The following is a 25,731-nucleotide window of genomic DNA, read 5'->3' as shown; positions in this document are numbered from 1 at the left end:
CTGGAGACAGGTTTTTCCACACCATAGGGGCATTACCAGTACTGTAGGATGCTGTTTGGACTTAAAAATTCACCACTTATATTTAAGACTCCTGGGTAGAGTGTTTCAGGGACTGGAACCTAAAAAATGCTTGGTTTATCTTGATGACGTAATTACATTTTCAAAAGAATATGAAAGAACACATGAAATGGTTGGAAGACTATTAAATGATTACATGCAGCATGCCTAATACCCAGTGCCACGAAACCTCCTGACAGATCAAAACTGTGGGCCGGACCGAGACTTGAACTCGGGACCTTTGCCTTTCGCGGACAAGTGCTGGCAGTAGTGCTTGGGTAGCTCAGGTGGTAGAGCACTTGCCCGTGAAAGGCAAAGGTCCCGAGTTCAAGTCTCGGTCCGGCACACAGTTTTCATCTGCCAGGAAGTTTCATATCAGCGCATACTCAGCTGCTTCGTTAAAATTTCATTCTGGAAGCACCCTGTGCCATTTTGTTCAAACAGAAGTAAACTATCAGGGGCATGTAATTAGTCAGGGAGAAGAGAAACCCGATCAATGGCTAAAATTACTGGTTCATCATTTTTATCACTGTAGACTACAAAGCAGTTACAGTCGTTTTTAGGCCTCTTTAATTATTATAGGGAGTTTGTGAGGGATTTTGCACACACTGCCAAGCCTTTGAATCATCTATTAAGAAAAGGAGTGAAATTTGAATGGTCAGCAGAGCATCAAGCTCCACATGAGAAATTAAAACATGGTTTGGTATTGAGTCCTGTGTTGTATTTCCTAACTTTGATCAAGAGTTCATCCTGCTGTGTGATGCAAGCGATAGAGCAGCTGGTGAGGAATATGTAACATTCCGTCGCTTATGTATTAATGCAATTGAACAAGGCAGAATGCAACTACATGCTAGCTCTTATTTAAGGTATAACTTACTTTCTCCGTTATTTATAAGGACAAACATTTGAAGTAATAACTAATCACGCTTCGCTTGAGTGGCAATTGGGATTGAAAGACTCTTTCAGTAAATTGACATAATGGGCAAGAAAAGTGTCGAAGCAGAATACCTTCTCTCTTTTCATTCCAACGATATGTTATTATGCAAATTGACCACATTTTATATGCAAATTAGAGTCAATTTGATATGAAAATCAATTATATTTAAAATTAAATCCAATTGCAATCAGGGAGACTGCGGAAACGCACCTTTATTTTCAACTGTAATACAACAACAGTGATTTCGTCAGCGATTTCTTTCTTTTTATTCCATCTATATACTTGTGGATATTCCATCGCATGTACTAGGTATAGACTATGGCGATATCTGTGGGCTGCGCCAGCCACAGAACAGCAAGGGCAGTCCAACAGAAGACCCATTTCAGTCCCTAATGGTTTGCATCAGGTCTGGTGCCAGACTCAGCAAGGGGGAGGAGGGGAGGACAGATGATACAGATAGCCATACATTGTGCTCTATTGGCTTCCTGGAGAGACTTTGTCAGCCAGGGGCACTATGCGACATTTTTCCGCTAGGAACTTTCGCTCAAAGTTTCCCTTGTGGGAAGAGGGTTAGGTATATCACATGGACAATGTTTGAACCACTGTTAATATAAAACTTTCTAGGAGAGATACTAATCTCTAAAACTTTCTAACAGACACTGGCAGACACTGGGAATGAGGGCTACATCCTTCTGCCATCTCTTTGGCATCTAGCCCAACATTTTTCACTTCTTTTTTCTGTTTTATGTTCCCAAGGTAGAAACCAGCATGAAAAAGGCACCAAAAGGCTTGGATGGAGTATCGTGATGTAAAATTTTAAGATACAAGTTTCTTTGGAATAGCTGCATTTTTTCTATGGTGGTGGGAGTGAAGCGGCGTCTTTTTTATTTTGTCTCCGGTGGAACAAAAGTATAACTTTCTGATTGGCAATTGCTGCTTGAGATGTCGGAAGTCCCCTTAAAAATGACTCGCTCTGTGCTTTTAACTTCACTTTGGATTTTGCTGTAAGTAGAGCAACTTCAGGCTCTACTTGCAAAAGGCATAGTATGGCCTCTGTTTGCAGCAGATTCATTTCATGTCTTGCACTTGGGAGAGACACTTTTGGTTCCACAAACAGCTGGGAGACTCTGCAGTCACAATGCTCTAAGCGGAGACTTCACAAGCAGATACAGTCAGACCTCATCTGAGGGTGATGCAGCAACGGCACTGACACATGCTTAGCAAGCCATCGGCACCTCCCATAGCCAGCACATCGACACTCCAACAAAGGTGAGATTTACACGCAGTGCCAGTAGTATAGGTCATAATGAATTTAATAACCGTCAGGAATTTCACAGTTACGTCCTTCTGGCCACTAGGGCTGAAACAGTTGCAGAACAATATTTTCCAAGTAATCACTGTTGTCAAGCTGTGGATTTGAGTCAGTAAACATTTAATATGTTAGAGGGCTGAAATTACCATTACATGCATCCATTTCTGAAATTTGCGAACCATAAGTCACTTCAGTTTTATCTTGTTTTGTGTTTATCATTATTGTCATTGGATCTGTAGCAGCTTTACAGCTAGTCATCTCTGTTCATAACTAAGGAAACTATGTGATAACCCCCAACCATTAATCCATTGCTGGACCGAAAAGCAGTTTTCATGCACTCTGTTGTTCCCAGTTTAATTAACATGATCCATTGGGGGAGACATGTAGATGGATAAATAACCAGCATTATTTCTAACTCTCCGTAAAGGGAGTAGGTTTTTGCAGGCATTGAAGATAAGGAGTTTTAAATATGAAGTGGTTTATAAACCAGGGAATAAGCACACCAACAGTCATGGTAAGCAGGAAAATTGGAGCTCTGCAAGCACTAGACAAAAGCTTGACAGAGTGGCAAAAGGCACAAGCAGCACACAAGCTGTCTGGCTTTCAGTTCACAACCACAGTTTGTGGCACACGACAACTTGCTGTGCAGAAATATGAAGTGCAGAACACACATAGTAGTTCACACATCGTTCAGAAACAAAGTATTGCAGCAGGCACATACCATATGTTGATGGGCCATGAGGGACATAAAATGACAGACACATGTGCAGCCAAACAGTTTTGGTGCAGAAACAAAAAGCAAGATGTTGAACAGTATGTGTACCATGTGCAAGAAGAGCAGGCCTTATGCTATTACAAAGGTTGCCTGAAGCATCAAAATCCATTGAAATGCTTGGTTTAGATATTCTAGAACCATTTAATAAGACAGCAACTGAAGACAGGTATATTCTGACAGTAAAAGACCACATTTCCTGGTTCATAGTATCGATAGGGATTCCTTACCAGCAAGGAGGCACAGTCACAAGCACGACGGTTAATAATTGGATGTTAACATTTAGTGTTCCTGGTACTACAATTACATACAAATTCTATGTCAGACCTCTTGAAGCAGTTGTGTCACCTGCTACATATGAAAACTTCGCACTAGTCATTTCCACCCGTAAGCAGATGAACATTCTGAGAGGGTTCATCACACAATTTCGAAAATGCTGAGTGTCAGCATGACAAATGGGACATGTATCGTCTCAGCATATAATTCTAAAGTACATGCTAGTACTGGTCTTTCGCCACACGAGGTGGTATGTAGTAGAAAGATGCCGTCTCCTTTCGAAGTTATGAAATCTAAAATAGGTGCTAATGAGGAGATCCCTTAAAAGTTCATGAAACAGTTAAGAGAAATTTGGCAGAAGGTCAAAGGAACGAATACAAAGGACTCGAACATTACAAACAAACGAGATAACGTACAGGGAAGTTGCCACAATATTGAATAGGTAACTGGGTTTTGGTAACAAACCCTTATATAAGAAAAGGAAGAACAAAGTAGTTTTTAATGAAGTGCAATGGTTCATACCAAGTGATACAGATGACATCATCAGTAAATATGCAGCGTCCAACAGCAATGTCGGCTATTCATATAAACTGAGTCAATCCCTTTAGTGGAGCAGTGCACAGTTTGCCACGGGTTCCAACACAGCAGGTGATACGGAATAAAGTGTTGGGTCTTGCCCAGACGTCACTTACAAGGTGCCTAAATGATGCTACGTTCTCGGAATGCTATAAAACAATTCAAACAAATAACATTAGTAGTTTTATTTCAAATAAGCAGATTGACAATACTTAACTTTGAAATTTACAAGTAGTAGTCGCAAGCGAGGGGTGACAAAATATAATTTAGAATCCTTGGCTATGTGTAATGTTCCTGGAAGTTGACATACGTCACTAATACTGCTCGAGGAATCCTGTCCACTACTGTCTGTATACGATTTGAGCGACCGAGGCTGGCAGAAGCAGCGCTTATATTCACTTCATGCAGGGAGTGCTCCTGGCGCGGCTCGATCATTGTCAGCGGCTGCTGGCTGACATTAGCTCTACCCATTCTCTGGTTTTACGTCTTTGAATTAGTCCCAGCGCTTGTGGTTACGCCAGAACTTGCCTCGCCCCCAAAGCGACGAACTGTCCTCCTGTATGGAGTGCGACCACTGCGGGGTACGCCGGAGTGTGGTCGCTCCGACGGGCAGAAAGCTGTGGCTGCAGGGGACGTCAAGCTTCCGGCCTGCGCTCTGGCAGAAACGTCCCCCGCAAAACGACCAGAAGGGTACGCGTCCACCTCCTGCTGCCATGAACCAGATGAAGAAGGCGGCGACTGCTGCGGTGTGGGCGGGTGCAGTTCCAGCGGGAGGACGAGAGGAGGAGGAGGAGGCGAAGACTCCGTCTCTATGGGATCGTCCCGGCGTGTCGTGATGACACTCTCTGGACTCTCTGGCGGCCGCTGTGGCCGCGCTGTTCTCCGGACCCGTGAATCTGGGGGAAGAGAGACTGAAAGATCATCGTGTACATGACAGAGGCGAAACTGATTTTTGATGGCGGCGCTGCTAGCTATCTGGACCTGAAAGAAAATACTTGCAAGCGCCAAGTCGACGGACGATCTCGCCTCGTGCCCATCGTCTGCTGCCCTGTAAAACACAATGTCACGCGGCGCGAAGCGATACTTGCGGCCTTCCATCGGCGCCGGATGCTGAGGAGGGTGGAGCAGGATGCGGTGGCGGCGGCCGTGAAGCAGTTATTCCGGCGATGGCCCATCTCGTGGGTGCGAACGATGTGAGGCGAGAAACGGTTGCAATGCTTGATCCCTGGTGTGTGTGGAGCGAAGTTTGCCCATCTGCTACTTGAATGTTCTGACAAAACGTTCCGCTTCGCCGTTTAAATGTGGATGGAACGGTGCACTAGTCCAATGCTGTATGCCATTGCGTTCACAGAATGTTTCAAATTCATCTGAGGCGAACTGAGATCCGTTGTCTGACACAAGTACTTCAGGTAAACCTTATAGACAAAAAATCGATGACGACACCTTATATGTGCTACGTGAGGTCGTCGAGTTCATTGACACAGCAAAAGAAAACTAGCTATACGGGTCAACAACAATCAACCAACGGGTGTTCCAAAAAGATCCTGCAGATTCTATGTCCACACGCTGCCACGGCGATTGCAACTTAGGTCAAGCAGAGAACTGTTGCAGTGGAGCGGAATGATTTTCCGTACAAGCGTGACACTGTGACGTCATCTGTTCTATTTGGGCATCCATACTCTGCCAAGTACAGTGTCGATGCGCTAACTGTTTCGTACGAAGAATCCCCCAGCGTCCTCGGTGAAATAACTGCAACACTTCCTTTTGCAAAGCTTTAGGGATCAACACAAGTGACTGCCCAGTGCCATCACACCTTTCTGTATAGCGAGGCTATGCCGATGTGCCAAGTATCAGCGTACTACAGAGTTCTTTATGCTATGCAAGGAACGAGGCCAAAATGTGCTTATGTACGTTAGCAAAATGTTCAAATCCGGATCAGCTTCCGTAGCCTGTGCAATTTTCCTATAGTTCAACGGAAAAGGCTGAAGCGTTTTAGAATCCTGAGCATCAATGTTGAAAAAAGATGTAGCAGAAGCGTCAAAGTCTGTATCAGGTCCAGTCGGAAGACGTGAAAAAGCCTCTGCATTACGACGTTGAGCTGTCGGACGATTAACAATCTCGCACTGGTTTTGAGGCAACAACAAAGCCCATCTTTGCAATTTTTGGGCAGTTCCTACAGGAACCGGTTTCGTTGGATGAAATAAGGACTACAAATGCTTGTGATCCATTACTAAGTAAAATTTTCTGCCATACAAATAATGGTGGAATGTGGTGACACCATACACAATAGTCAAAGCCTCTTTTTCAAAATGTGAATAGTTACACTGAGGTTTGGACAACACTTTTGATGCGAAGGCAATAGGTCTTTCTTTATCACCTATTCTGCGCGAAAGCACTGCACCGATTCTGTACGAGGAAACGTCAACTTTCAGTACAACTAGTTTTTCAGGATCAAAGTGAACTAAGCATCGATCACTGAGCAATGCATCTTTAAGTTTTTGAAAAGCTACTTGCCCCTCATCTTTCCAAATAAAGAGGACATTCTTGCGAAGCAAGCGATGCAACGGAGCTACAATTTGTGCACCATTTGGTATGAATGTAATGTAATAGGTCATTTTCCCTAAAACTGATTGCAAATCTGTGATATTGCGAGGAACTGGAAAATCACATATGGCTACCAAATGTGACTTAAGAGGATGGGCACTTTCACTGTTTATGACATAACCAAGATGCTGTAACTCAGGTTTTAAAAAATCACACTTGTCCAGTGTACACTTTAGTCTTGCATCAGATAAAACACGAAACAAAGCACGTAAATTTGAAATATGTTCTTCAGATGTGCGACCTGCTACGACAACGTCGTCCAAATAGTTTTAAAGGTTTGGCACTTGTGCAGTCAGCTGTTCCAAATACCTTTGTAAAATGGCGGGTGCGGAAACACTGCCAAAGGTCAAATGCAAATATATAAACAAGCCCAAGGGAGTATTTACTACAGACACTTTTTGAGACTCTTCATCGAGCAGCAGTTGAAGATACGCGCCGGCCGGCCGCTGTGGCCGAGCGGTTCTAGGTCTGGAACTGCACTGCTGCTATGGTCGCAGTTTAGAATTCTGCCTCGGGCATGGATGTGCGTGATGTCCTTAAGTTAGCTACGTTTATGTAACTCTAAGTCTATGGGACTGATGGCCTCAGACGTTAAGTCCCATAGTGCTTAGAGCCATTTGAACCATTTTTTATATGCGTCGCGCAAATCAATTTTTTAAAGTAGCGTCCAGCGCCTAATTTGTTCATGAGATTCTCTGGGTGTGGCAATGGATAAGTATCAATGACAGTTTGTGGGTTGACTGTAGACTTAACGTGACTTGCCAGTGAAGAACTGGAAAAACAATAAGAATTTTCATAAAGTTTATGAGGGTCTAACTACATTATTTGAACTCTGGATACAAACAAATTTTAGGACAATGAAACTGTTTTAACGATGAAGATTTTCGTATAAGAATAATCAGAATAGCTTTGATATAAACTTTATTATATAAACATTTATGTCAGTCAGTAATTTTAAATTTTTCCTGCCTGCCTATGTTTGAAGTCTATAGATTTATTAACTACTTTCCTTAGATACTTAAAACTTTGTGTACACATTTGTGACATTGTTATCTAAAAAGTAGACTACACTCAAATTATCTCAATCAATAGCTTTTACACTATAAATACATAAATTAGACAATCAAAATTAAGGTAATTCTTTTATAATTAATAAGGGTATATTTTTCCTCCTGGTGATAGTAAGCTGGTGTCTGTGGTCTACTTTTCTCCAAATGGTAGCCTGAAATATCACAAAAACTTTCAGACCTCTAGTTCAAATAGTTTTTCTCTTTGCATAAAATAAACGTGTCAGAAAATTTGATTCTTGGTAAATACAGTTTAAAGGTACATTTCATCTGTTACTCACCTCTGTTGTTCTCTAAACACTCCACTTGCATAATATTCTTGGTTTGTGTGTTTCTCATCTTCTATCTTCCTTTTCTTGCTCCTCTTTGCTATTCTGGCCTCTTTAGTTGCCTCAAGAGCCCATTTTTCGCCTTCGGCCTCTCTCAAGGAATCAATTTTCATCAATGCTTGTCTCATATTGAAACCAGGAGTAGGACCCAACAATTCTAAAACATCACATTTGCTAACTGCTCCATCATTAAAGCAAATAACTGCATCTAATACACCTCATCTCATGGTACTAAAACCAACAAACACAGTTTCAGGCAGGTGTTCTCATATCACATGGTTGAAACATTCATTAACATTTTGTGTCTTTCCATGTAAGAACCATGACAATACTTTAGCGTCACTTAGGTGCCTATATATGGGCTTAATTGTTTCCAATGCCTCAAATGGCAGGGAGTGATGGTGTGCATAAGTTTCACCAATTGCTAATGCTTTTTTGTATCCACACCATGTGTCTACACCATAGTCGTAGAGGGCATGCTGTGGATGGTCATACACAGAAGCTTTATGGAAGAAGGTAGCCCATACTGCTTTCTTCATAGCCTCAATATTGTCTCGATTCCGCATTATGACTAAACCACAATAGAGCTGCAGTTTGTCCACCTCTTCCTTAGTAAGACGACCCTGACCACCAATTGGTTTGCCATCACTGAGCTTCTTCCCCTTCATATCTTTTATTAACTTACGTAAATGTGTGCCCATCCTCTTTTGGACATGACAAACATACTCTAACTTTTCAATTTTTACAGTTCTTCCATAAGGCAATTTTCCATCACATTTGCAAACCCTTTGGAGTCTCCATCTCCAAGGTACTTCACAACCGTACATCATAATTCTCCTCTGACCTTCGAAATATTCTGAGAGCTCCCTCTGATTACATTCCACCACTGTACCCAGAAAAATTCTGAACACAAAAATGATGCTGGTTATTTCATTTGCAACCATGACAGTACTTTGTCATATATTCTATGTCAATCACCTTTCCATTTTCTAGGGATGTTGCGGTGACAACACCATTCAATCATAGGTGACCACGCTTCTGCCATGTCCCATCAAAGGCTGCAGCTATACCACTGCCACCTTTATTGCATAGCACTGCTTTCTTCATTGACAACACTCACTTGGCTAAGACTTTCAAGAAGTAAATGTGTGTACTTCTCAAATCTTATAGGTGAGGGCAAATTCATTATAGCACAAAATCTTTGAGCTGCCTCTCTGTCCTTCCCAATACACCACATTCCATATGCAAGTCTGATATTTGTATTATAAACTCTTCCGTTGCACAATCCAGAAGAATACCTAGTTTTAGTTACCCCACAGAAATCACTAAACTCTTATAACTTACTAGCCACACCTTTCCTGCCTTCAAAATCTTCGACGATATTAATACCACATTTCCACAAAACACACACACAGCAGCATTCTTTAGAAGCGAACATAAAGCACACAATTCAGTAATTATGGAAACACATTCCGTTACAGTGTTTTAATCATATTTTATATAAATGTCAATCTGGGTACTCAAATATTTCAGCTTCTGTCGACATAACATCCATTTGGTTTGTGGATGTAATTTCACAGTCTCTAATTGCCAACGAAATAAACCGATTATCACAAAACTTACGTTTTCCCGTTCCGAAACACTTTCTTGGAGGCATAATTACTTCCGAGCATGACACAGAACAATCAACTCAACAACATACAGAAGTTTGAACACAAACAACTCTCGAAAACCATAGATATGCAAAGGAAAACAAAGGAGCATCGGAAAGCGTGTGTCAGGGGTGCCAAGTCAAAATACGATTATGCAGTGTATCTTTCGAAGTGGCATAACAATAATGACGCCATTTGACATCCTACCGCAGTGGAAAAACAGTCGTTGCCGCATACTTTCGAAGTGGCATAACAATATTGACGCCATTTGACATCCTACCGCAGTGGAAACACAGTCAAAAAAAATGGCTCTGAGCACTATGGGACTTAACAGCTGTGGTCATCAGTCCCCTAGAACTTAGAACTACTTAAACCTAACTAACCTAAGGACATCACACACATCCATGCCCAAGGCAGGATTCGAACCTGCGACCGTAGCAGCCGCACGGTTCCGGACTGCGCGCCTACAACCGCGAGACCACCGCGGCCGGCGGAAACACAGTCGTTGCCGCATACCGACATATATTTAAATTTGTTTTTACAGATGTTCCCGACGCCCGAATCGATTCATTTAACTACCATTTTGTTCACAAAAATCTAAATATTTATTTAAGAAGGAAAAAAAAATCGAATTTTTGAAGCAGATTTACTAGCAAGTGACCTTAAAGTTAACACAGAGGCGAATGCGACCTGAAGGTTTGGGGAGCAAAACCAGTGGACTTCCCCATTATCTAGCTGATGTGGGCGCAATAACTCTGTTATCTTGCAATTCTTCAAGTTCAGCAGCGACTTTGTCCCGTAATGCAATGGGAACAGTTCTGGCCCAGCAAAACTTCGGCTGAGCATTGTCTTTCAGCATAATATGTGCAACAAAATTGTTAGCTTTGCCTAAACCTTCAGAAAAGAGTTCCGGGAATTTTTTTTAGCAAGCCAGCTACATTGTCTTTTGCATTGAATGCAGACACTTACAGACATTGTCCTGAATGTTACAGCCAAACAAGTCAAAAGAATCAAGACCAAATTTGTTCTCACACCGGCAGGATTGTAGCACTGTGAAAGTCACTGTTCGCATATGCGAGCGACACATGGCAGGCAAAGTACATGTTCCGAGAACGGGAATGTCTTGTCTATTATAAGTCGTCAGTTTCGTACTAGTTATAGACAGGCGTACGGAATTCGTATGTGTGACGATTTAGCAATGCGACAGAGGCACCCGTCTCCAACTGAAATTTCACACGTTTCCCACAAATAAGTAAATGAACAAAAAGTTTGACTACCACAGGCGTAACACTGAGCTTGTCGGGAGGAACAGTGTTGGCGTTGGTGCTGTGTGTAACGGCGAGAGCAAGACTTAATTCTGTTCGCCTGTGTAGGCGCCTGCTTAGCGAACTGCTTATGCGATGTGGACAGATGTTTACTTGAATTGGCTACCGCAAGCCGCTGATGCGGAATGGGGCGAGCACAAGCAAGGAACTCAATTCGACAAATAGCTGGCTTCTCAAATGTGTAAGCCGACAAGGCACCGGAGTCGTACTGATCTAGTATTTGCACTACCTACTGAAATAAAGGATCGGGCTGTTTCAAAATTTGTTCTCTGAGTTTGACATCAGGCACATTATACACGATCGCATCACGCAACATAATGTCTGAATATAAAGCACCACAAACACATTTCCTTATCGTACCTTGCAAATCTGTTACCCACTCGCGATAAGTTTGTTCTGACCGTTTTTTGAAATTGAAGAATTGATACCTAGCTGCTACCACATTCTCTTGTTGGGCATTATAGTTTGTTAGGTTCTGTAATACAGAATCTGTACCACTTGGTCGTAAGCAAGCTCACTCGGACTGGCCTTAAGGCCCGTCCACGCGCAACGATCTGTCTGCGCAAATGTCTGCGCACATCACATCTGCGCAGACAGATCGTTGCGTGTGGACAGAAGATTTGCACCAACCTGAGGTGTGTGCAAACCTGGAAGTTGGAGTTGGGGGTTTGAGCGAAACCTCCCAAATCTGTGGGTTCAAACCACATCTGCGCAGACAAGCCGGGGAGTGTGGGTAGGAGATCGCCGCAAATCTGGCGCAAAACAGCTGTTTGCTCAGTCTAGTGTTCGTATTTGAGCGCACAGGGCATTAAAATGGCTGATACTCGTCAGTGTTCTCGAGAGTTTGTAAGTGAATTCATTGAAATATATGGAAACCACCCATGTTTGTGGAAGATTAAAAGTAAAGAATATAGTGCCCCAGACAAAAAGACAGCAGCATGTAATGCTCTAATTGAAAAACTGCGGGCAGTTGACGCCTCGGCAAACAGGGAAACAGAAATTTAAAAAAAATTCGTTGCGAACTGTTTACCGAAAAGAGTTATCCAAAGTTCAGAAATCTAGAAGATCTGGTGTAGGAGTAGATCAAGTATACCAGCCAACGTTATGGTATTCTGATCTGCTTGGCTTTCTTAGTGATCAAGAAACGCCAAGACCAAGCAGGAGTACAATTGAAGATGAAATTGGAGTGTCAATGTTCGAGGAAATGGAACACGAGGTAACGTAAAACAACATATTTCACATACGTTTATCAAAAGTTTACTCAAATGAATATATTTGTGTGCAAACATAATAGAAAATTAACTGCTGTTATAAAAAGAAACATGAATATACTTATGCATGTTTTACAAAACGAAGTTTATTACGATACAAATCCATCCTGCCATGGAACAGCTCCAGTAGTAATGAGGTAATGTTTATATTTATTTCTATCAGTTTTTGCGCTTTCAAAAATTTGTCCACTCCTTCCACGTCGCAGGGCGTGCATAACTTCTTCGTCACATCTTACGCCCAGTTCAAGAGAACATTCGTTGATATTTTCGTGACCCAGTGACTCATATGGTGTGTAAAATTGCGCGTTTCTTCTGCGCAAAAAGTTGTGTAAAACACAGCAAGTTAATACCACAGCTTCAATATTCCCCAGCTTCAAGTTTATGGTTGTATGGAAAATACGGAACCTTGATGCCAATATTCCAAACGTATTTTCAACAATTCTGCGTCCCCTAGAAAGGCGGTAGTAAAAGATTCTTTCTTCCTTTAATAATTTTTCTTGACGACATGGCTTCATTAAATCTTTGCGAATTGCGAAGGCATCGTCAAAAAAAAAAAAAAAAAAAAAAAAAAAAACTCCATTAGGCCTATTTCATGTGAATTTGCAGTTCGTTGAGGCTGAGGAATTTTTAAACTATTATTAACAAGAAGTTCGTAAAATTTTGTGTTCTGCAGAACCCCTCCATCGGATACTCTCCCATTTGTTCGAACATCACAGTACACAAATTCATAATTTGCATTAGCTACAGCAATTAAACTGCTTTCGCTTTAGCAGCCACTGTCTACACCATTTTGACCGCTTTCTCTGTTTGCTGCGGTTGGTCTGAATGTTATTTTTCCAACACAAGTTGCGAACACAGACCACAACAGAACTTCCTCCATTTCTATATTTCAAAATAACTGAAGGAAATTTTTTACGTTACGGGGAGCGTAGTCGCTTGCTTCTGATATTTCTTTTCTACACCGACAGATGGCGGGCGAGTAGTAGATTGGGGTTTGTGTCATGTGAACACACCACATTTGCAGCGAATTTTGCATGTACAGACATCTGCGCCGATGTCTGCGCACACAGATCATTGCAAGTGAACCAAGCTTTAGGAAAGAGCTTTTGAATTAATCTGAACACTGCATTTCCTACCGTTGAGAAGAGATATGAAAGTTGTAATGAAACTGGTATACCTGGCTAACATCGTGTAGGGCCGCCGTGAGCATGCAGAAGTGCCGCAACACGACGTAGCATGGACTCGACTAACGTCTGGAGTAGTGCTGAAGGGAATTGACGTCATGAGTCCTGCAGAGTTGTCCATAAATCAGTAAGAGTACGAGAGGATGTAGATCTCTTCTGAACAGTACGTTGCAAGGCACCCCAGGTGTGTTCAACAATGTTCATGTCTGGGGAGTTTGGTGACCAGCGGAAGTGTTTAAACTCAGAAGAGTGTTTCTGGAGCCACTCTGTGGGATGTTGCATTGTCCTGCTGGAATTGCCCACGTCCCTCGGAAAACACAATGGTCATGAATGGATTCAGGTGATCAGACAGGATGCTTACGTACGTGTCACCTGTCAGAGTCGTAACCAGGCGTGTCAGGGTGTCCTATACTACTCCAACTGCACACGCTCCACACCATTATAGAGCCTCTACCACCTTCAAGAGTACCGTACCTACATGCACGATCCATGGATTCATGAGGTTGACTCCGTACCCGCACTTGTCCATCCGCTCGATAAGATTTGAAACGAGACTCGTCCGACCAGGCAACGTGTTTCAGTCATCAAAAGTCCAATGTCGGTGTTGACGAACCGAAGGGAGGCGTAAAGCTTTGTGTCGTGCTGTCATCAAAAGTACACGAGTGAGCCTTCGGATCCGCAAGCCCATATCGATGATTTTTTCACTGAATGGTTCGCACGCTGACACTTGTTGATGGCCCAGCATTGAAATCTGGAGCAATTTGTGGAAGGGTTGCACTTCCGTCACCTTGAACGATTCTGTTAGTCATCATTGGTACCGTTCTTGCAGGATCTTTTTCCGGCCGCAGCGTTATCGGAAATTTGATGTTTTACCGGATTCCTGATATTCACAGTACACTCGTGAAATGGTCGTACGGTAAAATCCCCACTTTATCATTACCTCAAGGATGCTGTGTCCCATCGCTCGTGCGCCGACTAGAACACCACCTTCAAACTCACTGAAATCTTGATAGCCTGCCGTTGTAGCAACAGTAACCGATCTAACTACTGCGCCACGCACTTGTCTTACATAGGTGTTGCCGACCGTAGCGCCGTATTCTGCCTGTTTACATGTCTCTATATTTGAATACGCATGCCTATACCAGTTTCTTCGCCGATATGTATTCTACGTCATTATCAATATGTATCTTTTCTCAAAAAATACTATAAAGTTGTAAGGCCTTAATTTATGATTAGATCCTAAAATAATCTCCAAGAACACTTCAAGTGGTAAATATTAGAACAGAAAAGGTCATATACGCACGTACTCAACAAGCTATCAGAGCACGTTAATGACATGTGATGTTGTGGAAATTAGAACTGAGTTACAGAACTTTCATTTAGATGACTTTTACAGAAGGATATCTTCACAGAAACTTTCAAATATAATATTTTAAGTAAGGTTATAATTACAATTAGCACTGTTACATTAGTGTATTACGTCATTTCGCTGCAATGCACTTAAACTAAATTAAATGTACGTCTTTGTCTTCTTTCCCCATCCCAGAGACTAATTTCCATGGAATATGGCTAATGTAATGTAAGCATGTAATAACAGCAGGGACATCTCGTGAGCTTCAAGCAAATAGGTACTGACAGAAGTGGTTTTCATTACATCCGAGCACATCAGGTGCAGGTCTAGGGTCTGGTGCTCATGGAATGCAGGAGGAAAGGGGGAGGGCCACAGTTTGTTATGTGCCGTCACTCTCACCTTCAATTAGCATTATATTATTATTACCATTTTAAAAAAGTAATGTAATTTGTTCACATAAGTCCTTAGTGCATTGCTTTAGCACACCTTCAACGAAATTGCAGTTCAGATAAATATATTACCTGAAAAACATTTGTCCAGAAATTTGACAAGTTCAATAACTTTATAATTTATACGAGATAAAATCGACATTTGCACTCACCATGATCAGTGTTTCACTTACCTATAATACCGCTGAACATAGATGTGCAGACTATGGCTATACAAGCATATAAACCGGGGGGGGGGGGGGGGGGCTTATATTTCCATTGTTTCCTCCTACGTTTGGTTACGTCAGTCATTCTGTTATTTTGCTCGGTGGAACCTACTTCCCCTTGTGTGTTGCCTTCCCTGTAAACCTTTTGTAGGCCAGTACTGCCAGTGGACTCACGAGGCGTGTCAGATTGTTGGCAGCAAGTCCGGTTGTTCTGTGAGTAGCTTTCTGCAAACAGTCAGGCCTCGAACCAGTTCGAGTGGGTAAGTCCTTAGGAACGCAACTGAAACAGTATTCTGTGCTAGACGAAGCTTAAATTTTTTTTTCTAGAATATCTCGTCATTTTTGGGACTCTTACTTTTCACGATACTGTGCTCTTCGAAAATTGGCTAAGAAATCTGGAAGTTCGAATCCATAAAAAGGTAAATGTTTTAAAAGTATGATGTCTTCAAGAAATTCAAACTGCACACATGAGTGACAGAAGATGAAGATCACATTTTTACTCGTAACAATAAAGAAGCAATAGTTAGGTGGAAACGAAGGAAACAACATCGAGAATACGTCAAGTATCTGCGAAACAACAAACTACGAGAGAGAAAGACATGTGGGGCTTTACATTTAATACGTAATGTGGTGTGGAAAGCTGACGAATGGTCTAAATCCTGGACTGCATCTATTCTAGCTCCTACTCACAAAATCGAATCATCTAGGGACTGCTCCAATAAGCAGCCTACAGCATTAATACAACATGCTAGAAAAGTCCTCCTTACACAATGAATCAATGCCTGAGGAAATTCCTGCTGTTTCAGATTTCTGAAGAACAAGTATTCTTTGTGACAGGTGAAAGTATTCGAGAACTAATCATGATTTCTTTCGTTCAGGATAAAACATGAAGCAATGAATTAAAATTTGTGCATGACTGGGACTTTAACAGAAGTCTCCTGTTTATTATGCAGATGTGCTAACCGCTACGCCAGCGCAGCACTGTAGCTAAGACTACCCTGTTGCAATGCCCTCTCTAACACAAACTTTAATTCACATCTTCTTCCACTCCTTAAATAGTCGGAGAGCCTCGGCCGAAAAAGCGTAAAAATAGGCTGACGGTGTGAATTGGAGCTTCCTTTAGGGAGGACACTAGAGTAAGGTAGTCTCTACAGGTATGGTAGCCACAATGCTACGATGGTTGACACATTTGCCTAGTAAGGAAGAGAAGGGGGTTCACGAGCTGGCTGTCGCACAAATTTTAATTTTAAAATGTAATTTCATCAAGTCATGAATTTGAAACAGATAATTGAAAAATGCTGCGAGTTCTGCGTATCTGCCTACATTTGTTTACTAGATTGTAAAAAGGCCTTTGTTTGTGTCATGTGGGATATCGGTAAGTTGTGACGTGTGCTCGTTAAGCTTTCCATTCTACAACACCCAGTACCATTAGTAAAAGGTGTCATAACAGTCATACTACAACCACGAAGGTGGATGGTGAATGTTGTTCATGTTGTGGTCTCCAGTCTGAGTACTGGTTTGATGCAACTCCCCATGTTACGCTATCCTGGGCTAGCCTCTTCGTTTCCGAATAACTGCTGCAACTTAAATTCTTCTGATTCTACTTACTATACTCATCTCTTGGTCTCCCTCTAAAGTTCTAAGCCCCAAACTTCCCTTCGATACTAAACTGATGATTCCTTGATGTTTCAGAATGCATCCTCTCTATCGATCACTTTTTCTAGTCAGGTTGTACTACAAAATTCTTATCTCCCCAATTCTACGCAGTAACTCCTCATTAGTAACGTGATATGCCCACCTAATCCTCAGAATTTATTATTTTCTTGTCTAAACTGTTTATTGTCCATGTACCACTTCCATACATCATTACAAACTATATAAATACCTTCAGAAATGACTTCCTAACAGTTAAATCTGTATTAGATGTTACCAAATTGCTGATGTTCAGGAATGTTTTCCTAGCCATTTCCATTCTACATTTTATATCTTCTCTGCTTCGTCCATCGTACGTTATTTTGCTGCTCAAATAGCATAACTCATCTACTACTTTAAGTTTCTTATTTTATAATCTAATTCCATCCGTTATCCGCGTTATTCTGTTGCTGATATTCAACTTATTCCTTCTTGAAAGACTCTGCCCATTCCCTTCAAATGCTCTTCCAATTATTTTCTAGATGTATTCATATCTCTGTCTTCCTCTACAGTGCTCTCTAGTACCATGGAAGTTATTCCCTGGTGTCTTAACAGATATCCTATCATACTGTCCCTGTCAGTGTTTTCCACATAGTCCTTTCCTCTCGAATTCTGCGCAGAACCTCCTCACACTTTTCCTTACCAGTCCACCAGATTTTCAACATCCGTCTATAGCAACACATCTCAGATGCTTCGATTCTCTTCTTTTCCGGTTTTCCCACAGTCCACGTTTCACTACCACACAATGCTGTGCTCCAGACGTACATTCTCAGGAATCTCTTTCTCAAGTTAAGGCCTATATTCGATACTACTAGACTTCTCTTGGCCATGAATGCCCTTCCTGCCGGTGCTAGTCTGCTTTTGATGCCCTCCTCGCTCCGTCCATCATTGTCTGTTTTCATGCCTAGGCAGCAGAATTCCATAACTTCATCTACTCTGTGACCACCAGTCCTGATGTTAACTTTTTCGCTGTTCTCATTTCTGCTACTTCTCATTACTTTCACCAATCTTCGATTTACTCTCAATCTATAATCTGTCCTCATTATTCATTTCGGTCAGCAGATCATGTATTTCTTCTTCACTTTTACTGAGGATAGCAATTTAATGAGCGAATCTAATCACTGACATCAAATGGTTCAAATGGCTCTGAGCACTATTGGACTTAACATCTATGGTCATCAGTCCCCTAGAACTTAGAACTACTTAAACCTAGCTAACCTAAGGACAACACACAACACCCAGCCATCACGAGGCAGAGAAAATCCCTGACCCCGCCGGGAATCGAACCCGGGAATCCGGGCGCGGGAAGCGAGAAATCTACCGCACGACCACGAGATGCGGGCAATCACTGATATTCTTTCACCATGAATTTTAATTCCACTCCTGAACCTTTCTTTTATTTCCATCATTACTTCTTCTACGTATAGATTGAACAGTACGGGTGAAAGACTGAATCCCTGTCTTACACCCTTTTTGATCCGAGAACTTCGTTCTTGGTCTTCCACTCTATTTATTCCCTCTTGGTTCTTCTACATGTTGTACATTACCCGTCTCCCTATAACTTAGCCTTATTTTCCTCAGAATTTCGAACATCATGCACCATCTGACATGGTCGACTACTTTTTCCATGTCGACGAATCCTACGAACGAGTCTTGACTTTTCTTTAGTTTTGCTTCCTTATCAACCGCAACGCCAGCATTGCCTCCCTGGTGCCTACCTGTATACCTTTCCTGTAGCCAAACGGATCATCATTCAACATATTCCCAATTTTCTTTTCGATTCTTCTGTATATTATTCTTGTCAGCAGCTTAGATGTATTAGGTATTAAGCTGATTGTGCAATAATTCTCGCACTCGTCGGCTCTTGGAGTCTTCGACATTGTGTGCACGATATTTTTCCGAAAGTCAGATGGTATATCGTCAGACTCACATATTCTACATACCAACGTGAATAGTCGTTTTGTTGCCACTTCCCCAATGATTTTAGAAATTAAGATGGAATGTTGTCCATCCCTTTTGCCTTTTTTGATCTTGATTCTAATACTTAATCCCCTTGTAAATCGACTCCTGTTTCTTCTTCTGTCACATCAGATGAATCTGCCCCCTCCTAGAGGTCTTCAATGTACTTTTCCCACCAACCTGCTCTTTCCTTCGCATTTAACAGTGGAATTCAAGTTGCACTCTTAATATTAACACCCTCGCTTTTAAGTTCACAGAAGGTTGTTTTGACTTTCCTATATGTTGAGTCAGTCCTTAAGACAATCACTTCTTTTTCAATTTCTTCACATTTTTCATGCAGTCGTTTCGTCGTCCAAACCGCTCCTGTAGGGGTTGGGCAACCAAATTGAAAAAGCTGCTTAAGAGTTAGGGAAAAGTTGTTGGGGAAAATAAATTGGACTGTAAACATAACTATACATTTTTAGTGAGGTCAATTCTTAGAGTAGTACATAATTAAAAAAGAAAATAAAACCCAAGTTTAAAAGTAATTCTTGATATAAAGTGTTGTTTATAGTAAGTAGGTAGCTTGTATGTGGTTGTTTTCCTTATACTATGCTACTGCAAAAAAAATTAGTAGAAAGTTTATCCTAATTATTTTAATTATGAATGAGTCATGTGCCGATTCCAACCTCAAGAGTTAAAGAATCGTCGATCCTCTAGTAATCGACTAATATCGAAATCAAACGATTCCAGCATCTTGGACATCGATTCTTCGTTGTTGAATCTGTTTGATATTAGTGTTCTCATTTTATCTTCGCAGCAGTGCAGTCATACGAAAGTATATATAATAGGAGCAGAACAGAAAACTATAGTCTATCTCAAATGTCGCTACATTTGACAATAAACCTATTTTTTCAACTGAAAATAGTTTAACACCTAAGAATACATTTATTATCAAGAGTCTTATGAGTCTAGAACACAGTATTTGCTATTAATAGCTGAAATTTGTTGCAAAACTCAATTAGTCTTTCTCCTCTCTTATTCCTAGTACCAAGCCCATATTCTCCCATAACTCTTTCTTCTGCTCCTTCCCCTCCAACCGCATTCCAGTCCCCCATGACTATTATGTTTTCGCCTACGTACTGCATTACCCATTCAGTATCCTCATATACTTTCCCTGTCTCTTCATTTTCAGCTTGCGACGTCGGCATGTGTGCCTGAAAATCGTTGTCAGTGTTGACTTGCTGTCGATTCTGATGAGAACAACCTTATCATTGAAACGTTCACAGTAACACACTCTCTACCCTACCTTCCTATTCTGAACGAATCCTACTCCCATTGTACCATTTTTCGCTGCTGTTGATATTGCCCTGTACTTATTTGGCCAGAAGTCCTTGTCTTCGTTGAATTTCACTTCACTGACCTCCATTATTATCTAGGTTGAGCCTTTGCATTTCCCTTTTCACATTTTCTAACTTTCTTAACAAATTCAAACTTTTGATATTCCATGCCCAAACACGTAGAACATTATCCTTTCGTTGGTTATTCAATCTTTTTCTAGTGGTCACATCGGCCTTGAGAGTCCCCTCCCAGAGATCCGAATGGGGGACTATTCCGGAATCTTTTGCCAATGGAGAGATCATCATGACACTTTTTCAGTTACAGGCCACATGTCCTGTAGATTCACATTATGTGCCTTTAATGCAGTGGTTTCCATTGCATTCTGCATCCTCTGCCATAGATCATTGCTGATTCTTTCGCCTTTAGGGGCAGCTTCCCACCCCAGGGGCAAGGGAGTCCCAGAACATCTACCCTCTCCTTTGCCTTCTTCGACAAGGCCGCTGGCAGAATGAGGGTGACTTCTTATGCCGGGAGTCTTCGGCCACCATGCTGATTTTTATTCTAAATTTAAGCGACGGTGAGGTCTCATTTTATCCGTTACTGTTCGTTGCATTTGTTCGGGGTGGGCGTCCCATAGCACCCGTTCAAGTTCTCCGTTGATTCAGTATTTTTTTTTTTTCTTACTCTGACCGAACACGCTGGGCTACCGTACCGGCTACTCCTAGCCCACGGCTGCCGCTCCGATGTCATCGACAAACTTGAAAGATTTTGAAACTTCCTAGCAGATTAAAACTGTGTGCCGGGCCGAGAGTCGAACTGCCTAGTTCGAGTCTCGGCCCGGCACACAGTTTTAATCTGCTAGGAAGTTTCATATCAGCGCACACTCCGCTGCAGAGTGAAAATCTCATTCTTGAAAGATTTTATTTATTTTCCCTATACTTTAATTTCTAGTCCAATTTTTTTTTCTTTGGTTTGCTTCACTGCTTGCTCAGTGTACAAATTGAATACGTCGGGGATAGGTTACAGCCCTGTCTCACTCCCTTCACAACCTCACGATCATACCCCTCGACTCTTATAACTGCCGCCTGGTTTCTGTACGAGTTGCAAATAAAATTTTGCTCCATGTATCTTACGTCTGCTACCTTCAAAATTTCAAAAGGAATATTCCAGTCAATATTGTCAAAAGCTTTCTCTAGGGCTACAAATGGTATACACGTAGATTTGTCTTTAGTTAAACTATCTTCTAAGAGAAGTCATAGTATCAATATTCAATCGCGTGTTCCCACATTTCTCCAGAATCCAAACGCACCGTGCCTGAGTTTTTTATTCTTTTGTAAGGAATTCGTGTTGGTATTTTGCAACCACGACTTATTAAATTGATAGTTCTGTAGTATTCATATCTGTCAGCATCTGCTTCCTTTGGAGTTGGAATTATTACATTCTTCTTGAAGTGTAGGATGAAATGCCCTATTTTTTGAGTCGGTTTAAAAATGGTAAATCTTCCTTTGTTCCAGGTCTGACTCGTCCGTTTCATGCAGAAAGATGGAAAGTTGCTGTCTAGTTTGGTGCGTCTTCATTGTTTCCTTGTTGTCAGTTTACGCCAAAATGGTGTCAGTTCAGGAGAAGGTACAGGCTTGGTTTCGTACTCAGAGTTTAAATCCATTGTCATGATGCGAAGGCCAAGAGGATAAAAGCGCGGCACAGGCAGCTTCTGGACACTGGCAGCGTGCTGAAACAGCAGGCAGGGTGTCGGCTCTGGCTTTGAAGAACAAGTTGAGAATGTCTGCTAGGCGTTCCCACGAAGTGAACGCAGATGTGTTTGCCAGGCTTCCCTGGAACTTTAGATACCACGTGCAACTGTTCATAACGTCCACAAAAAGCGGTTGCATCAGCATTCACACGAGGTGCAGATACTGCAGGCTGTAAAGCCTGATGGCAACGACGACATGAATTTGGGTGTGAAATGCTTAAACCGAATCGACCAGAAGGCTGCTTTCTTGTCAATTGTAATGTTTTCTAACGCAGCCACATTACCTGTCTGCAGATCTGTGAATAACTATACAGTTTGCATTTGGGGGTCACAGAATTCTCACAGTATCAGGGAAAAAAAGTACAAGATAGTCCGAAAGTGAACATTTAGTGTGGCCTAATGTGCGACAAGATAATTGGACCTTTTTTTTTTCTTGCTGAGGAGGCTGTCACGGAACGACGTACCTAGACATGTTTGAGCTGTATGTTGTTCCCCAGGCTGAAGACCTGCAACCGAATCTTTGGTTTCAGTAAGATCTCCGTCGTATGGGAAAATTCTGAATCGAACATTTACAGGAAGTGGACATGATGGAGCCCGTGAATTGGCCTCTACGTCCTCCTGAAGTAACACCATTGGTCTGTGTGAAGGACAAGATGCTGGCCTCTGCAATGCTGGGTCTTCAAGAACTCCGTCCTCGGACTGTGAAAGCCATTAATACCATGCCTCCGGACGTATTGCAGCGGACCTGGATGGAAATCGAATGCAGACTAGACATTCTACGAGTCAATGTAGGAGTTCGTATAAAAGTGTTTCGATTTGATGTATCTTTTTTAAAAAAAAACTTAACTTGACATGCAACTTACAGTGACGCTAAAAAGTATTCGTCTAGATGTATAGCTTTTAAAAAAGTAAGTTTGTGGCACGTGCAAGGAAGAACATACAAAATCTGAAGAGTCAATCCTGTGGAAAATACTCAATAAATCATTTTTGTTGAAAAACAACGATCAAATGATTCAGGGCAATAACGAGATTAACAAAATAGAAAATTTATACAAAAACTACTCCTTGAAGTATCCCACCTCCGTCTGAATACGCCTAAAATTCATGTCCAGGGACGAAACTTTAATGCTGACTGGCAGGGCAATCTAGCATCAACCGCAAATTTGCAACATCGGCTGTAAAGGTAATGAGACGACGCTAACTACAAAAAAAGTTATTTTACAGTTCCATAATTAGTGCACATCCTCTTGCGAGATTGAGAAAGTAGCCGGCAGATCTATATCGACGGTTCAGTCGATAAAAGCTCGCTTTTGGGTATCGAAACATCGAACAACCAGCCACGGACCGGTCGCCTTCACTTACTGACGGATGCAGGCATGAGTTTTATCGTGAAGAAACCCAAGACAAATCCTAAGATCAGCCCTACTACGTTGGATGGGAGTTGAAGTCGAGGATCAAGAAGGTATGTGCAAGTACAGTCCGAAATACCTGCAATAAGCACGAAAATAATGGCTAGGTAACTCGCAAGAAATGTTGGGTCAGTGAACGGAATCAGAAGAAACGTCTTTATTTTGCCCAGTAACACAGATTGAAGATGGAAGACTTCTGCAATAGAGTTATATTTCCTGACGAAAGTGAATATAACATATTCGGATCGGATAGCAGGCGAATGGTGTGGCGTAAGAAAAAACACGGAGATGTTGCCGCAGAACATTGTGGGGTTCCCTGCCGGAGTCGGCGTGTTGGAAAACTACTGCACTTTTTACAGAGGGTACTATTGATCACAAAATGTTTGTTAATATATTAAAGGAGAATCTGAATACCAGTGCCGAAAAATTATGTGTCCAGGGAAATTACTTCTTTCAACAGGACAACGACCTGAAGAATATGGCTAGAAATGCGACGATGTGATTGCTGTACAATAACAGCCGGAACAACTCAGAACCCCTCCTAAGAGGCCAGATAGTAATCCCACTGAACATCCTGGAAAGTGATTCCAACAATAAGTTTTAAAACAAACTCTTCAAGAAAAATGGACAAAGTTCCATCCTCTGTGAGAGCAAACTTGGTTAGGTCTACGGCCAGACAACTGCAGGCGGTAATAACTGCAAAGGGAAGCCCGACTAATTACTAATTTTTAATTTAAACAATGCTTTCAAACTCTAAAAGAGGCTCCTTGATCGTCAGTAATACTGAACAATAATACTTTGCAATATTATTGACATTCTCTCTCCATTGCTGAATAAAGTTGTGCACTAATATTGTAATTCGGAATGTTTGCGATAAAGACACTGCTGCTGTGATAATTGCTCTACCTTGCTGCAAGAAGAATAAAAGGAATGAAAAATTGGGTAAAGAAGCGTCAAACATCATTCATGAAAACTTTTTGATCGAATTGTGGTTGACTATTTGCGTGCTGATGATACATTATTGGGCATGGTTGTCAACATACTCGCCACCAAGCCTCTCGTTTAGCCAAGCATCACGTGACTGATGGCAGTGAGACAATTATCTGGAGGGAACAATTGCTTTATAATAGTTTGCTTGTTGTTTTAAATACATAATCGAAGTAATGTACGTGTGACAAATATGGAGTGACTATCAATTCTCTGAGATACAATTTTTTTTTTTTGTGTCATCTATAAAAGTCATGCGTGATATGTCTCAAAACTGACCAGTTCATTTATATTAAAAATACAAATGTGTTGCACTCCCCCCCCCCCCCCCCTCCAATCCCGACTAAATTTCTGTGAGCTCTCAAATCCCCATGATCAAAGAAACCAAATTCCACAATGAGAGGCGTAATTCAGCAAAGTCAGTGTTAACATATAATGCTACATTACCTTGCAACTGGCAGTTGTTTCTAGTATTTGACATTACAAGTGCAGTTTCATCTTAAAAGTATTTAATATATAGTTATGAAAACGTGTTATTCAATAATACGTGCACTAAACGATTATATTCCGCTAGGTAATGTATATACACACATAAATACCCATATATATTATTATTATTCATATTTTTTAAATTATTCTCCGTGGCCTTTCCCCAAATTTACTGAGCAATTCTTAGTAGTTCAGGTTTTCTATTCATCTGCCCTAATATCCCACTATGCCGGCAATTATTTATGTATTTCGATGCACCGCCATAACGATAACGCCCTGTCGTCTTGTGGAGAACACGGTACTGTGTACGAATGTAAAATTAGAGAGATTCGAGCGCGCGAGGCTTTCAGACAGTCGTTCTTCCCGCTAACCATACGCTACTGGAACAGAAAATGGAGGTAATGACAGTGGCACGTAAAGTGCCCTCCGCCACACACCGTTGGGTGGCTTGCAGAGTATAAATGTAGATGTAGATGTAGCTAATCTAACCTGTCACTGCGTCTGATGTAGGGATGGCGGTTATAGTCGGAACAACCGGTCTTGGTTATATTGGTGTTACTCCACGCTAGTTTAATCTGACTGTTAAAAGAGCACAGAATAACCGGATTCTGAAATAACCGTTTTTCGGTTTATATTCCCATTATCTTCTATAATAAACGTAGAAATTAAACAAAGGTTTTTTGGACCCTCCCGCTTTCAATATAAGTAGAATCAAAATATTAAATACCCAAATACAATAAAACTTAGTCTTTCCACC

At 41.5% G+C, this 25,731-nt stretch overlaps 1 protein-coding gene across 1 annotated transcript; it reads right to left on the bottom strand.

The window, feature by feature from the left end:
• Positions 1 to 4,102: 4,102 nt before the first annotated feature.
• On the bottom strand, positions 4,103 to 9,649 carry LOC126318282 (uncharacterized). The gene is made up of 2 exons (XM_049993311.1): positions 7,883 to 9,649; positions 4,103 to 4,826 (listed from the first exon to the last, which is right to left on the bottom strand). Exons 1-2 carry the CDS (start codon positions 8,056 to 8,058, stop codon positions 4,424 to 4,426), a joined length of 579 nt encoding a protein of 192 aa, XP_049849268.1. The 5' UTR covers positions 8,059 to 9,649; the 3' UTR covers positions 4,103 to 4,423.
• Between the last annotated feature and the right edge of the window lie 16,082 nt (positions 9,650 to 25,731).

The sequence above is a fragment of the Schistocerca gregaria genome, chromosome 1 (genome assembly GCF_023897955.1).
Source record: "Schistocerca gregaria isolate iqSchGreg1 chromosome 1, iqSchGreg1.2, whole genome shotgun sequence".
Classification (NCBI taxonomy): Eukaryota; Metazoa; Arthropoda; class Insecta; order Orthoptera; family Acrididae; genus Schistocerca; species Schistocerca gregaria.
The sequence above is the reverse complement of the archived record's forward strand: the minus strand, read 5'-3'. Positions and strand labels throughout refer to the sequence as shown.

What these genes read in the sequence shown, in the direction of transcription:
- LOC126318282 (XM_049993311.1), bottom strand. Translation starts at nt 8,058, where the DNA reads ATGAGACAAGCATTGATGAAAATTGATTCCTTGAGAGAGGCCGAAGGC. An exon ending in GTGTTTAGAGAACAACAGAG is followed by an intron (nt 4,827 to 7,882) that starts GTGAGTAACAGA and finishes CTCTTCCCCCAG; the next exon opens with ATTCACGGGTCCGGAGAACA.